Below are 15824 nucleotides of genomic sequence, written 5' to 3' on the forward strand. Positions count from 1 at the left end.
TAATTTTATAAAGAAGCATTATAGTTTGCTAGGTTGTAGGAGGTAATCTCTGGATATTCTGAACATTTTTTTACCAATAGGTAGCCACATTATTTGTGGGTGTCATATGCTATATTTTATCCCAGAATTCCAACGGGAACCGGAATTGCGCGGGTAAAACCGCAAGTGTTGTTACATGATGTGAATATTGATAGTAGTTTGACTGTATTACATCAAAGATAGAAAGATTTTGTGATTTAATCCCAATAACATAGACAATTAGGGTCAATTTTGTACCTACATAATTATGTTTTGTCAACTTTCCTAATATTTTGTTTAATATTTAACATATCTAGTTACATCAATGTTATTTAAAACTTATTTTAGAAGTACATACCTATTTTATTTAGGTTTATTAATAAAAATTAAAATATTTAGATACCTACCTAATATATATATATTCCTTCCTTTATTTATTTTAAACTTATTTGATTTTGATGACATAGTTAATTTCAGCATACATAATTATATCGATATTTTCTGATTTAAACTGTTAATTGAATAAAAAATGTAAAAATTGACCAGTCTTTCAATCATTTTACTTTTAGAAAACGGTTTAGCGTTGATTGTAGTAGTAAAAACGTTTCGAATGAGGCAGTGAAAGAGTATAAGCAAAGCAGGAAAACAATACTCTATCAGTATTTTTTTATTCAATGACAAGTTAGCCCTTCAATACAATGTCACCTGATGTTAAGTGACGATGCAGTCTAAGATGGGAGGGAGCGGGTATACTTAAAAGAAAAAAGTTTATTCTACTCATACCATCGTACCGGAACGCTAAATCACTTGGCGATCCGTCTGTCGGTAGGATGGTAATTAGCCACGGCCAATGCCTACCACCACACCAGACCTGAACCAATTTAGAACCACACATGACTAAATTAAAACCTCTCAAAAATGAATAAAAAGCGCCATCTGTAAGTCTCAGCCATAACTGCATCGCTACAGGTTCTTGAAGTGTGTGTGTTCTCCGGACTTGACACCGCCCCAGCGCAGGATAGCGAGTAATTGCAGTCCGCGCGGGGCACTTTGATTGACATCGTCTATTACCCTTAGGCCGAAAGGTCTCAGCCCCGAAAGGGGCTGGAAGAACATGACCGGGGGAACAAGATCCCCCGCGCCTTACCCGGGCAAGGAGGCGTAGCCTCGAGGCCCGTACCCCCACCTGGATTTTTGTCCGGGAGGAGATGACCTGCCTGCTGAAGTGTATAAAAAGGGATTGTTTCAAAGTTCTCTAAGAACGCCATCTACCGGTAGTTTAAAATAACAAAACACTATTTCTATATGCCTGTAGATGGCAGCACGCATCTTGAAAGTTTTGTCAGCTCAGTCAGCTTTTCTTAACGCATTCACCATCTTACTCCCCAAATCTGGCGTGCGTAAAGAGATTTTACTTCAAAAAATACAACAGTGTGCCTATAGTCTAGCAAGTTGGTTGATAACACTCCATGATATGCGGGCGAAAGAGGGAGTGTTACGAACGAAGTAACCAAGCTATACTGAGAGCTTCCAATGTTTTCATACTGTTACTATCACGTTAACGCAAACGCGAATTTATATGGAATTTAAATAGTTGTGCAGTAGTGCCACTAGATGGCGATGTTTCAATTCCTTACAAATTCGCATGTTAACATGATCGTCCCAGTATCAAACTGCCACTAGGCCCTCGGCAAAGGAGTAGGAAGTAAATGAAAGTCGTGTATGCGTCACACAGTGTATTATAGCGCGCCGTGTGCGGACGCGGCGGCGGGGCGGCCGGCGGCGCACAGCGCGCGCAGGCGAGCCGAGCGCTGCACGCCGCGGTATACGTGCTCCATACGCAGCCCGCAGCGAGACGACGACCTGTGCATACAAACGGAATAAGGGACTGAGTCACCCAAAAATTCCTTCACCAATGAAAAGCTACATTATCAGCTAGTAACAAATGCTATATCTATACTAATGTTATAAAGAGGAAAGATTCATTGATTGTTTGCTTGTTTGCTCAGGAAACTTTGCAGGTAAAACTACTACTATACTAATAATGTACTGGACTGATTTCGAAAATTATTTTACTAATAGTTAGCCACGTTATTTTTGAGTGTCCTAGGCTACCTTTATTCTATTCCCGTAAGACCTTGTGGGAAGGTCGGGGATTACGCGGGTGAAACCGCAGGCCATCTACTAGGGTACTATAATAATTGGACATGCAAATACGAGTATTTATCTGAAGCACACATTGGTTGCTAAGAAGGGTGGCAACGGACCTACGAACAACAACCAACTCTAATTTGGCTATTAAAGTTGGCAAAAGGACCAGGGAACAAGTAGAATAAAAGTATATATGGAACTCACCCTATCCAAACATTGGGTAACTGTGGGTCGTTGGAGAAGGCGAGCTGGTCAGCCAGTCCCTCTCGGATCAGCTCCTCGGCGAAGGACTTCATAGCTGACAGTAGCACGCAATGTACAGCACTAAAGCAGAAACATAATGAGATAAAAATTTAAATTATCAATTAATGTAAGCTGAAGTGGCAATGAGCAGGTCACATAGTTCGAAGAGACGATGGACGTTGGTGTCCCAAGGTGCTGGAATGGTGACCCCGCACCGGAAAGCGACAGCGAGGAACGAGGAGCGAGGAAAAACCTTAACTAGGTGGACCAAAGACATTAAGCAGGTTTCAAGGAGCCACTGGATGCTGGTGGCTTGAGACTGTTGTGCTTGGAATCCTTACAAAAGTCATATGTCTTGCAGTGGACGTCCATCGGCTGATATGATGATGATGATGATGATGAACAGCTCACCTGCTTAAAGTCTAAAGTCTAAGTCTAAAGAAAAAAAAACTTACCTATAAGAATGTCCATTTCCAATATCTTCATTCCTCAACTCCAGCCCAATGTCACTGCACATTCTCTCTATAAAGAGAAACCTCAGCCTTTCCTCATTGTTCACTGGCAACGCTGTCAAACTGTCATCGCACTCTGACGTCACTTCACTTTTCACTTTCACAGGTTTAACATCACCAATAATGTCAATTTCCTCATCAGAATCACATAAATCTACATCACTGTCATCTTTACAAATGAAATTGTCACTTTCGAATGCTACCATACTACACAAATCTGCAGACTTGGGGTATAACTCTCTTATATTTGATTCGGATATCCTCAAATTTTCCAGATCATTCCATGATGACCACTCGTTGGCTTCTAGGTGTTCCGGTTTATTCTCTATGGTTTCAGGCCTAACTGGGAAAAAGCCATGTAACCGTGAGTAGACTAGGATTTGTTTTGTTCTCCATACATTTTCTGGATTGTTTTTAAATTTCTCCTGTAGCATTTTGTTTATTAATTTCGCTCTGGACCACTGGAACAGAAATTCAAATCTTAATATATAAATGTGAAAGCTTACTCATCACGAATTCTCGAAAACAAAATTGATGTACAAAGATGAAATTTGGCAGGGAGGTAGTTCACAGTTAGTAGACGTCCGCTAAGAAGGGATTTTGCAAGAAGGCCGTATTCAGAAGATCTAGGGCTGGAATAAGACGCGGGCGTCCGCTGGCATTTACACAAAATTATAATAATAAAAAGCCTTTATTCAGAGTTTCTATATACATTCTGTTTGTCCCCTAGGACAAAGGCCTCCTCCAAACTTTTCCACAACTCCCTATCCCTTGCAGATTTTGCCCAGTTGCCTCCTGCCACCTGTCTTATTTCGTCCGCCCATCTCTGTTTTGGTCTTCCTCTTCTCCTTTGCATATGACCTGTGAACCATTGCATGACCGTTTTGCTCCATTTTTCTTTGCCTCTGATTGTGTGGCCTGCCCACTTCCATTTAAGTCTTTTGATTGCAATAGCTACTTCCTTTGTTTTTGTATGTTTTCTTATTTTGGATAATTTTACTTTATCTGAGAGTTTTATACCCATCATACTTCTGTTGATAGAGTTTTGGCATATTTCTAGTTTTTTACGTTGAAGTTTAGTTAGAGACCATGTTTGGCAACCATATGTTATGATCGGTAGTATACATGAATCGAAGAGTCTTGCTTTAGTTCTCATATTTATTCCATTGTTTTTCATAATTTCTTTCATACTCCAGAAACGGTTCCATGCACCTCCTATTCTTCTGACAATTTCTTTTCCTGTTGAGTCTTCCATTGCCATTGTTTGCCCTAGATATACATATTCATCGACATACTCAACTGTAGTATTATTGATGGATACATTTTCTTTTATTCCGTTTGTCATAGCTTTAGTTTTATGTATATTCATATTCAATCCTACTTTCCGACTCTCGCTATCCAGTTCATTCAGCATTATTTCGAGTTCGTTACTTGTTTTAGCAAAGATTACAACATCGTCTGCAAATCTCAGATGTGATAGGTTTTCACCATTTATAGATATGCCATTTCCTTCCCAATCCAGTTGACGAAAGATATCTTCTAGGACAGCAGTAAAAAGCTTAGGAGATATGGGGTCACCCTGACGTACGCCTCTTCCTATCTTGATTTCTTTTCCCTCTGTCTCTAGTTTTATTTTTGCTCTACTGTTAGCATAAATTTTCTTTAGTATCCTTATATATTTGTTCTCAACGCCCTGATTTTTCAGTGCATGCCATATTGCTTCATGTTCCAGTGAGTCAAATGCTTTGCTGTAATCTACGAAGCAGCAGTATAAGGTGATATTATATTCGTTACTCTTTTCTAAGATTTGTTTCACTACATATATGTGATCCAGAGTTGAGTAGCCAGTTCTAAAGCCTGCTTGCTCTCTTGGCTGACATTCATCTAATGTTTTAGTGATGCGGCTGAGGATCACTTTAGCAAAGACTTTATATATATTTGACATAAGGCTAATAGGTCTATAGTTGTTTATGTCATACTTATTTCCCTTTTTGTGTAGTAATACTATTGTTGACATTGTCCACTGGTCTGGGATTGTCTCTGATTTAATTACATCATTGAATATATTTGTAAGAATGGGTACTAGGGTGTCTTTATTTTCTAATAGGTATTCATTTGTAATACTGTCAGATCCTGGGGCTTTGTCCTTTTTTTGTGTTAATATTGCTTTCTCCACTTCGGTAAACATTATTTCTGGAACCTTGTCATTCACCAATTCTACTGAACATAGGGTGCTTTGGCTGGAGTATAAGTTTTCAAAGAAATCTGTTGCTATTTTGTTGATATCTGAGCGTCGAGTGACCTTTGTACCGCTTGCAGTCTCTATATTAGGTATCCACTCGCGTTTCTCATTTAATTGTTTAGTTGCTTTCTTTATGCCTCCCGTTTTCTGGATACATTTCATTATCTTTTCGAATCTGTATTTTTCTCTGTCTTTTCTTATGTTTGTGTTTATTTGTTTGCTGATATTAGTTATATTTCTTCGAATTTCTTTTGATTTATTCGTAATACTCATCAGACTAGCTCTTTCTTCTAGTAGACTTCTTGTATTTTCAGAAAGCCATAGCTGTCTGCGGCATCGTCCTAAGGATGTTTCTCCTGTTGTACTGGTAGTCAAAGCTTCTAAAAATTTATTATATTTATCCTGTGTCTTTAGTTCTTTTGTCATTTCTATAAAGCTTTTCATTTTTTCATTCAGGTCTGTACTATCTAAGAAAATATCCTTATTGTTTGCTTTGATTTTGAATGGACGTCTATGTTTTTCTGTGTTCAAGTTCAGTTTGGCTCGGACTGGTCTGTGGTTACTGTTAAAGTTTAGGTTTTTTATTACTCTGCAATCATTGAATTTCTGGCTTCTGTTTGAGAGAATAAAATCAATTTCATTTTTGTATCTTCCGTCGGGAGATTCCCATGTCCATCTATTGTTGGGTCGAGCTTTATATTGACTATTAAGTACCTTTAAATTGTGTTCAAAGGCCAGTGCAATAAGTTTCTCTCCATTTCTTGTTCTTTTACCTGAGGTATGAGGGCCAATCACCAATTCTTCTCCATTTCTTCTGTTGCCGATTTGCGCATTGAAGTCGCCCATTACAATCAAGTTTTTGTTTGTGTGGTTTTTTATTGCCTCTGTGAGATTGGAGTAGAAAGAATCTACTTCAGTATTTGTTGACTGCTCTGTTGGGGAGTAGACTTGGACAATGGACCATATTTGTCTCGAATACTGCAACTTTATGTTTAAGATTGCGATACGTTCTGATATGCCTATGAATTCTTCAATGTTATCTTTTAATTCTTTTCTTATTAAGAAACCTACGCCATGTTTGCCAGGGGTTTCCCCTTTATGGTTCCGGTTCCGGTTGTCAAAACAGTAACAGTGCGTAAACAGTGCTCCCAGTTTTTAATTAAGAAATCTAGTGATAAAACAACAATTCACAACTGAAAGTGGCATAAAAAAAAATCACAACATACAAGCCGAATATTTGAAATTGAACAGAAAAACGTGTGAAAATAGAAATTTAATCCTGGAAAACAACATCACAAACTTCGCCAAAACTTGAGGTGTCGCAAACGTAAACAAATACATCACGGTCTCCGTAAAAGAATTGGGATTTCAGTGAAAAAAAAAAAACTAATATCTAAACATAACTTTGTGTTAACCGTGTACATAAAGTGACAAAAACTTAAAAACAGTGCGGGACTAAAGCTAAAACTTGATAAACAAAATCGAAAGTGAACATCTTTGTGAAAATAGACGGCCATATTTCAGTAGTGCCAACTTAAAAAACTTCACCTATAGTCTATGAATGTCGAGTGACATACTAACTAGTGTTGCACCACTTAATCTATAATTACCTCGAAAAATGGAAAAAAAAATATGGATCTTTGGTGGGCAAAATTAGAAGACAAACTAAACCAACAAACTCTAACCATAACAGCACACGTTATGGAAGCGCTGAACGAGAGTATGGAGGCTATTATGCAGGAGAACAAGAATTTGAAATCTCAAGTTGAAAAACTAGAACAAAAAATAGAGCAACTGGAAATGCATAGAAGAAGAAATAATTTGGTGTTTTTCGGCATGGAAGAAAAAGGCAAAAGGGAAACGGAGCTGGTAGACCACATAAAAGAAACAATTATAGATGCGGGAATACATCTAGACAGCCATGAAATAAGTGAAGTGTATAGGATCGGAGCACAAACTAACAAAAGCCGCCCTGTAGTTGTAACTCTAACAACAGGATGGAAAAAGCATATGATACTCAAAAACAAGTCAAAGCTCCGACCTGGCGTCTACGTCAAAGAAGACTATTCTAAAAAAGTCCTCGAAATTCGGAAGCAACTACAACCTAAAGTAGAGGAGGAAATAAAAAAAGGAAACATTGCATTTATAAAACATGATAAATTAATAGTTAAAAAACCAAGTGGCCGAGAAAAAAGAAAGCGAGTTCCAACTGACTCACCAAACATGCCAACGCAACAGACCCATAAGCTCTCAAAAAACTAACAGCTACCTACGACCACCGGACCACAATAAATGAACCATTTAAACAACAACTGGAAAAATGCACCCCAAGCCGGCTAGTCACCGTGGGGAAAGATGACTACTACCCTCCAAATATTAAAACGTTAAAACAGACACCCGCTCCTCGCCATCTAGACAACATTTATTTAGCTACATACAATACACTTTCTCTAAGAACTGAAGAAAAATTATCAGAACTCATGTTGGCATTACAAAATATTAATTGGACGATCATAGGACTAAGTGAAGTGAGACGCTTGGGAGAAAAAATAGAGGACCGGGGACAATTCATTCTCTACACAAAATTATAGCAACATAATAATATAATGAACATTTTTTATGAATTCATGATTTCATAAAAAATTTATGTTAATTAGTTACTTTTAGAGTTTAACAATTTTATGGAATAATAATTAAAACAAATTATTACTTCAGAATTAGTGCATACTTTTAACACTTCAAAAAGTTTTTGTAAATATTTTTTTAATAATGGTCTTTCTCTTCTAATAGAATGTTATAGACTGCTACTAGAATTCGATCTATTTTTTTTTTGGAATAACTATTTTTTGGAGTAACAATTAAAACAAATTCTTACTTTAAGACTAGTGCATATTTTTACAAATATAACTTCAAAAAGATGTGTTAATTTTTTTTTAATAATGGTCTTTCACTTCTGATAGAATGCTATGTTGAAATCCGATCGAAAACCCAGCACCTCCTGTTAGTATAACTACACAAAAACTCGCCATAAATATCGTCAAAAAATATTACCTCGATATTTCTCCTCTTGGCGAAGTCTAATTTCCAATATTTTTCATGACTACCCACAACAAATGGAAAACATTTGACAAAATCTGTGTCCTTTACTTCTTGACTTATTAACGGAATTTTCTTCAACAAAGAATTAACTGTTACCCTTGGACATGTTAACTTTGTCATAGTTAGCTGGATGTCATTTAAAAAGTCTTTTGAAACTCCCTTTTTTGGTTCTTGTATGCACCAATCATTTGCTAAGTAACAATGATCGTTTTTGATATGGTCAAAACCATTGCTTATAACTATTTGGTTATTTATATCCGGTTTTTTCACTAATTGGTTTTTTATTTCAGGTTTCAGCAAAGATTCACCTTTTTTCTTTCTAACGAATCTTAAACCGTTGATTTTGTTTGGGCTAACTTTGGCTGTTTTCATTTTTCCTTGGGAATTGATTACAATTTCTTGTATTTTGTTTAAATCTAACGTTCTATCCACTTCTAGATAGTAGATTTTTCTTGATATAGGATCCATGTATTTAACTATTCGCTTTAAGTAGTTTATTTCATTTGGTTGAAAATCTGCTTCGTTTGTTTCATATTCATGATCGCCATTTGTCATTGGATCATCTAGTGATTCAATTTTAACACTAATTTTTGGATCTTTTGCTATGTAGTCAATTTTGTTATCGTTTGGCTCATTTTGGTTATGGTTCTCTTTTGTCAGAATTTGGTTAAATTTCAAATCGTTTGTCACTATTTGATTAGATTTGCAATCTTTAGGCGATGTTTGTACAACATTTCCATCTGTAGTTGGAATCTGGTTAAGTTCTTCTGAGTTTTGTTCCTTTTTAACATTTTTGACAAACATTTCGTCAACATTCACCTCTGTTGTGTCATTCGTGAAGAAGTTGAGCCATTCGTCTGTGTCAGTTTGCCTGGTTTCAGTGACTTCATCATTATTTTCGATAATTTCAGTGTTTTCACTAATTTCACTAAGTGGTTCAGCTTTTATATCTTTTATTATTTCTTCGGTATGTTCGTCAGATTTTATTGAAGATTCCTGGTCAGTCTTGTATTCGAATGGTAACATTTCCGGTGTGCTATATAACCACACGTCTACTACTGTCTCTGCTCCTGTAAATTTATAACAGAAAAATTAATCACTTTTTGGTCGATTTTTGTACATATCTATTTAAGTTATTGTTGTTATTATAGTCAATAGTTTAACATCTAGTTGTTCAAACTTACAAGATACGATATTGATTTTTTTTTAATCCTTAGCCCAGAATTAACTGGGTGAAAGATATCTCAAAAGTATCTTTCACCCAGTACATGCACATTGCACATCTCATCGCAACGATCATAAATCTGCTCCATCTGCATCTTATTAAAGTTACAGACATAATATTTAACAATAATAATGACAATAAGAATTTTTTATTGAATAGTGATAGGCATTATTGATAGGGCTGAAACCTTTTTGTAAGTACTGGACCTGTATTAGAAACCAAAATTTAATTAAGCATTAAATGGTAATGACACAAAATATTACAGATGATAATATTGTCATTTACATTAAAGGATGAGTACTGAGTAAGCTGAAAATCTGGCTCTCAAAGATCATGAGGAGTTTATGGGGGATTTTGAGTGGAATATAAGTGGAATGGAAAGGTTTTCATTGACTCACCTAAAGTCTGTAGGCCAGTGTAGTTCCGGTCCAGCTTGATGGTGTGTGTGAGTGTGGCGGGGCGGTTGCGGTGTGGTAGGGCAAACTGAAGGGTGAGCATCGCAGGAAACTCGCCCCAGCCGCGTCGCGACACTTGGAACGGCGGCTTGCTGTCATACAAAAAGAAAGTTTTATATTGTTTGTGTACGATAATTATGATCATTGTTTACAGATTTCAGATTGTCTAGACGAGTATATGTACATGTATTTGAATAGTAATGTATATTACAACAATATTAAATAAGAGTGGCCCCAGGGTCCAGCATTGGGAACACCATTAGGTACATTATCTTAATATATAAATGCGAACGGTTTCCGAAAGGATTCATCACGAAATCTCGAAAACTGCTTTACTTACAAAGGTGAAATTTGGCAGGGAAGTAGTTTATAGGTAGGAGACGTTCGCTAAGAACGGATTTTGCAACAGGGCCGGATTAAGGAGGTCAAAAGGCGGACCAAGTCGCGGGCGTAGATAGATATAAATGAGTACTGATACTTTAATTACTGCCTTTCAAGTATTAACAAAAATTTTAATAAAAAAAATACAACCGACTTCAAAACCTAAAAACGTACTCACTAAACTAAAAAGTGAGAAATAACATCATAATATGTTCTATCTGCTGAGCCGGTGATGTATTAATTCAAGCCACGTGTGAGCCATGTGATGTGGTCCTGTCAGAAATGGCTTAAATTAAGACAACACCGGCTAAGCACCGCCTTCATACTGATCAGCAGGTAGAACAAGTCGGTTAAAAACAGGAAAATTGAGTATGCAAAAAGACGAAAGTTAGTGCAGCAAATGTTCATGTTGCACCCTATCAAAGGCTTTCGAGAAATCGCTATAAATTGCCACTATATGCTACAGACAGAACAATGCGCTGAGGCAACTAACTCAATGACGACGACGTGGTGCGGCGCGTAGGAGTGGTGCAGGCGCACGGTGACCGCCGTGACGACGCGCGCCAAGTCCGGCTGCAGCGGCGGCCCGCGCACGTACAGCAGCCACTTGTGCGTGGAGCGGTCGGCGCGCGACGCGGGCGGCATGTACTTCGACGTGTTGCCTGTAACAAACAAACGAGTGTGCTTTAGACCAGCGTTTCCCAACCTTTTTCAGCCACGGACGCCTAGGAAATCGAGGATAGTTTTCACGAATCCCTTAATAAAATAAACAGTAAAACAAAATCCGATTAGGTATTTATTTTAGTTATTGGTGTTGCTTCTAAATTATAATCTCAAACCAGATTCTACTTGTAATCTGTTTCTGTATGTGTTATTCCCCATGTCAAGCGTGTATGACGAAGTTTTACTTCAAAACTCTTTGAAGTTCTTGTTAAGTACAGATTTTTTGTTTTGTGGTATGTGGGTACCGCATGTTACTCTTTTTGATGCTGCATTACATATAGCCGCGGAAGCGCGCAAAGAAAGCCATCGCCAGCTGCTTAGTTCATTACGTTCGGAAGACAACAGTTGGGTAAAGATTGTGCGCTTAGACTTAGATATAATGATTTGTTTAACTCTTCAACTGTGAATTATTAGGACAGTCAAGAGAAAACACAACTTTGAGATCAGTGTTTTATTGCATCCTCTCGATAGTGACACACAATATAACAGCAACAATTGGTGATGGTATTAAAGATCTATCGGAATCAGGATTGGCCAACATTACAGCCTCTTCCCAAAATACTTGCAGCATAATCCAAATCCCGTGAGGAAGAAAACATCCCCATCAGAATAAATGAAAATGAAACTCACCAATGATGATCCTGTATCGATGCTTCTGCTTATTCCGAGTGACTCCATCCAAAGTGAGAACATTATCCACTTTAGGGTCCAGGTGTCGAGGCACCTTCTTCGGTGGCATTGCTGTGCTGCAATGTGGCTCTTCCTCCTGCTTGATGGGCTCTTCTGTAGCGGGCCGGAGGGACTTGGTTGCGTCTGCTGATATGGTCACGTTTTTCGCGTGGGCCATAGCCTGTTAAGGAATAGGGTAGTTGACTCATATCAAATTTAATATAAACAATATTAATATCGCATAGTACACTGAATATGGCTCTGGAATATATCGATATTAAACTTAATTTAAAAATTGCGCTGTGGTCCTTTTTGTGACGTCACTATATTATTTGATGATATTAGATGACTAAATGTCAATTTTTTTGCTTTTCAGTCTAGTTATTATACAGTTTAGTTTTTAAGGGTTAACGTGACGTCACGGCCGATAGCGTTTTGGCCCGTATTGACAAAAAATATTTAAAAATAGAAGTATTAAATAAAAATTAAAAATTTATTTTCAGTTAATTAAAAATATAATGAAAAAAATTAAAAATTTAAGACCCTCTTAAAAAGTGTCAACTAGCCTATTTGAAATTGACGAACATTGGTAAATAGAAGCAAGAGTGTGGACGCCACTTTTTGATTCCCAAAATAAAGCACAGGTTTGGAGTTTGTTACTAAAAATAATTTTCCTGTATAAAATCCACTTTCTGGTATTGCTGTTGTTTTGTTTGTACATCATAATACCACAACTATAATATAAAAAAAATATATTTTTAAAAATTAAAACATTTATAAATAGTTAACACACATAATTTTTTCATTAAAACATTTATAAATAGTGACTAACTGATTTATTTACTGATATTCCTGATATTTATATACCCTGAATCCAGAACATTCTTAGGAGGATTTCTGTCAGATCTGGATTTGTCGGTTATATGCATAAAAAAAACAGTGCATTTTTAATCTATGAAGTGCATGTCCAGTACAAGTGCAAGATAAGATAACATACACAGTAGTCCACCCGTGTCTTGTTCCGAGGCGAGCGGCACCGGAAGATCTCATCCATGTCAGCTGTCTTCTTGCCCAACAGCTTGCGGACCGACGGGTGCAGGCCACGTTGGCTGTCGCGCAGGATGCTCGATACCTGATCATAAGTATGTTAACTTACTTTCTACACGACATTGTGCTGGAACGCTAAATCTCTTGGCAGTGCGTGTTTGCCGTAGTAGGGTGGTAACTAGCCACGGCCGAAGCCTCCCACCATTCAGACCTGGACCAATTAAGAAAACCTTAATCGGCCCAGCCGGGGATCGAACCCAGTACCTCCGTCTTGTAAATCCACTGCGCATACCACTGCAGAGGCAATAGTTTAATTGAAGGGTTGATTTATGTTATATAGAAAACTACCCATATTAATATAGCAATCTATTCATATTAATATAGCAATTTCTAGGTTAAGATGTGTTTTGGCTTACAATTAAATGACCTAGATGAAGGTTGTGTTTATACAGGGTGGTTGGGAGTATTTTCCACAACTTCAAGGTGTTGTTTTACTTCAAAAATATTCATTTTAGAACTCAATTAAAAATGTGTAAGAAATATATTCCTTAGAGAATTTTAATTAATTTTCCTCAAAAAATATAACCCTAGTTATGGGAAATACTCCCAAGCATCCTTTTATTATTTTCATATTTGAGCTGGATTAGGGGAACTGATGGTCCAATTTGAAAAGTTCTTTCAGTGTTAGTTAGCCCATTTTTCGAGAAAGGCTATATATTATCATGCTAAGACCGATAGGAGCGGAGCACCAATGAAGAATGCTTCAAAATCGGGAGAACTTTTCCTATTGAGAGCCTAAAGTTTCGCAAAAATCATGTATAACATAATTGTTCCCATTTAAAAGTTATCGCAGGATTTGTATAAAATCGCGGATGAAGTCGCGGGCGTCCGCTAGTCAATAATAAAATGGTATTGGTCACTGTTAAGAGGTTGTGTCATTTTAACTATACTTGTCAGGTCTCCTTTCCGAAACAAAAAAAATGTATCAACAACTATTCACCTCAGACCTAGCCCTGGGCTCGCTCTGTGAAGCAACCTCATCTTCAATCTGGTTGATGCTCATCTGCAGCTTCTGATCATTGTAGTAGTTCAGCACCAGAGCACACCGCAGCTGGTGCAAGTATCTCCGAGCTTTCAGCAGTCTGTACACAACAACATTATAAATTATAAGTGACTAGAATTATGCAATAAGGATTTGTGGAACTAAAATTTATAAATTAAAGAAATCCAGCACAAAAGAAAATAGTATGTAAATTCTGTAAAGTTTCAATTGTTTGTTTGTTTTCATGGCATTTTTGTTTGTTAGAGACAAAAAAGTACATTTTTATTTTGGCATGATAATAAACAAGTTCAAATATAAATAGGAAGTGTTAAAAATAGAAAAATGGTTTGTTGACAAGTGTAAAATACCAGAATTACCTAGTATTTGTCTTCTGTTAGAGAAATAGAAGGATATGAAAGAATTAAAATACCATACCATATATGTAGGTATCCCTAGAATTTCATTTTTCTGAGACTACTATTTGATTTCAAAACTACAAAAGTATGTACAACAATATTAAAACTACTTAAATTGTTTATTGTTCATTGTTTATTGTACAAAAGTGTTACAGTTAATAATAAATAAATTAACAACTTAAATACTCCTTACATATTATTTAAAACATAAAGAAATATTCTATGTGTTTTAAATAAATCTAAAGATTCTACAATGCCTAAGGCTTTGTAGAATTCCACTTCTGGGCACTTTACCAAACAACATCATTTGGTAAAGTGCCCAGAAGGCTGGCAGTATAGCCATACAATGTGGAAATACTGCCAGATTGAGGATGACGAAAGGAGCTAGAATTCTGTGGCCTAAATAAAGGCCAGCTTTCTGGTAACACAAAGCCACAATTAATTGCTTTGCTATTTTTCTAAAAAGAAAGTGGGTACTTGCACTCTACTGTCAGCAAAGATGTCTACGGAAGTTGCGTCAGACACCAAAGGCCTACCCAATTTCCATGGCATACATGATTCAGTTATTTGTTGTTTTCACATTTTTTTGTCATGAATGACCGCCCATCGCATCTGGCCACTCTAGGCCCGGGCCAAGTGGGCCTTAGGATAAATCCGCCACTGTGTACCATCCTGTGCACACTACTTACTGCTTCTTTGGAAGAGATGAGTGCATCAGGCAAATAGCAAATACACTTCAACCCTATTGGGCTAATGGTTGAATGTGGGAGAATTGAGAAAGTGTCAAACGACATATTAGCGGGCAATATATGATGAATAATCATGTCTACAAGTTGTAAATAGACTAACCTTTGATCTATCAACGCCACTTCACCTTCTCTTGCGTCCAACTCCTTCCTAAATTCGCGGCGTACTATTTGTTTGATTTTCGATACTTTCTCGTCTTCGGTAAGAGTTGGGATCTCTTCTTTAACACATGCGGGCACTTCGGGATAGTCTGGGTCGTGGTATTCTTCGTTCATTTCCATTTTCGCACTAATTCGTACTGAAATAACCGTTTGAAAACACTGCGATGCACTTTTCTATTGAAATGTTGATTTTGCAAGTTAACGTTTATATGCGTCACAGTTAACTTAATAACGCGCGCGAAAGTTGTTTTGTCACATTTCCTTCACGGCCGGCAATCGTGGGAGTTTATTATTACATAAATAATAACATAATATGAAAACCAAACAAGTTTCTTTTTAACCAAAAAATATTATTATTTGACAGAAGTCAGGGTCAACAACCGCGGAATTTTTGGGTGGGTACATAGACAGAGAACACAGCTGACAGCAGAGATGTAAGGTGGGTAATTCAGTATCTATTAATCTGTGGGTAATTCGTTTTCTGTGTGACAGCCACGGATGGCGACCGGCACATATATTTAATTTTATTTGGCTTAGAAATTATTAGTATGGTGATGTGTTGGTGTAATCTAGGTAGATTGATTGTTGATTAATAAGCCAATAAGTTATAACATTATTATAGTAAAATAAAGTGGTTATTCGGTAACATAATTTAATTGACAAAGACATTAATACTAATAATATGTAATGGCA

At 37.0% G+C, this 15824-nt stretch overlaps 1 protein-coding gene across 1 annotated transcript; it reads right to left on the reverse strand.

Moving 5' to 3' along the window:
* Positions 1-1741: 1741 nt before the first annotated feature.
* LOC112053608 (YEATS domain-containing protein 2) lies at positions 1742-15538 on the reverse strand. Its single transcript, XM_052886853.1, has 10 exons — positions 15073-15538; positions 13766-13907; positions 12716-12850; positions 11680-11899; positions 10820-10988; positions 9889-10037; positions 8218-9335; positions 2868-3385; positions 2374-2493; positions 1742-1881 (listed from the first exon to the last, which is right to left on the reverse strand). Exons 1-10 carry the CDS (start codon positions 15249-15251, stop codon positions 1758-1760), a joined length of 2874 nt encoding a protein of 957 aa, XP_052742813.1. The 5' UTR covers positions 15252-15538; the 3' UTR covers positions 1742-1757.
* Positions 15539-15824: the final 286 nt, after the last annotated feature.

Source organism: Bicyclus anynana, chromosome 18 (assembly GCF_947172395.1).
Source record: "Bicyclus anynana chromosome 18, ilBicAnyn1.1, whole genome shotgun sequence".
Lineage (NCBI taxonomy): Eukaryota > Metazoa > Arthropoda > Insecta > Lepidoptera > Nymphalidae > Bicyclus > Bicyclus anynana.

Excerpts from the sequence above, each read along its gene's own strand:
- LOC112053608 (XM_052886853.1), bottom strand. The coding sequence starts at position 15,251 with ATGGAAATGAACGAAGAATACCACGACCCAGACTATCCCGAAGTGCCC. Across the intron at positions 13,908-15,072 it reads GTGGCGTTGATAGATCAAAG|ACTGCTGAAAGCTCGGAGAT; the intron begins GTTAGTCTATTT and ends TGTTGTGTACAG. Across the intron at positions 9,336-9,888 it reads CACTGGCCTACAGACTTTAG|GAGCAGAGACAGTAGTAGAC; the intron begins GTGAGTCAATGA and ends ATAAATTTACAG.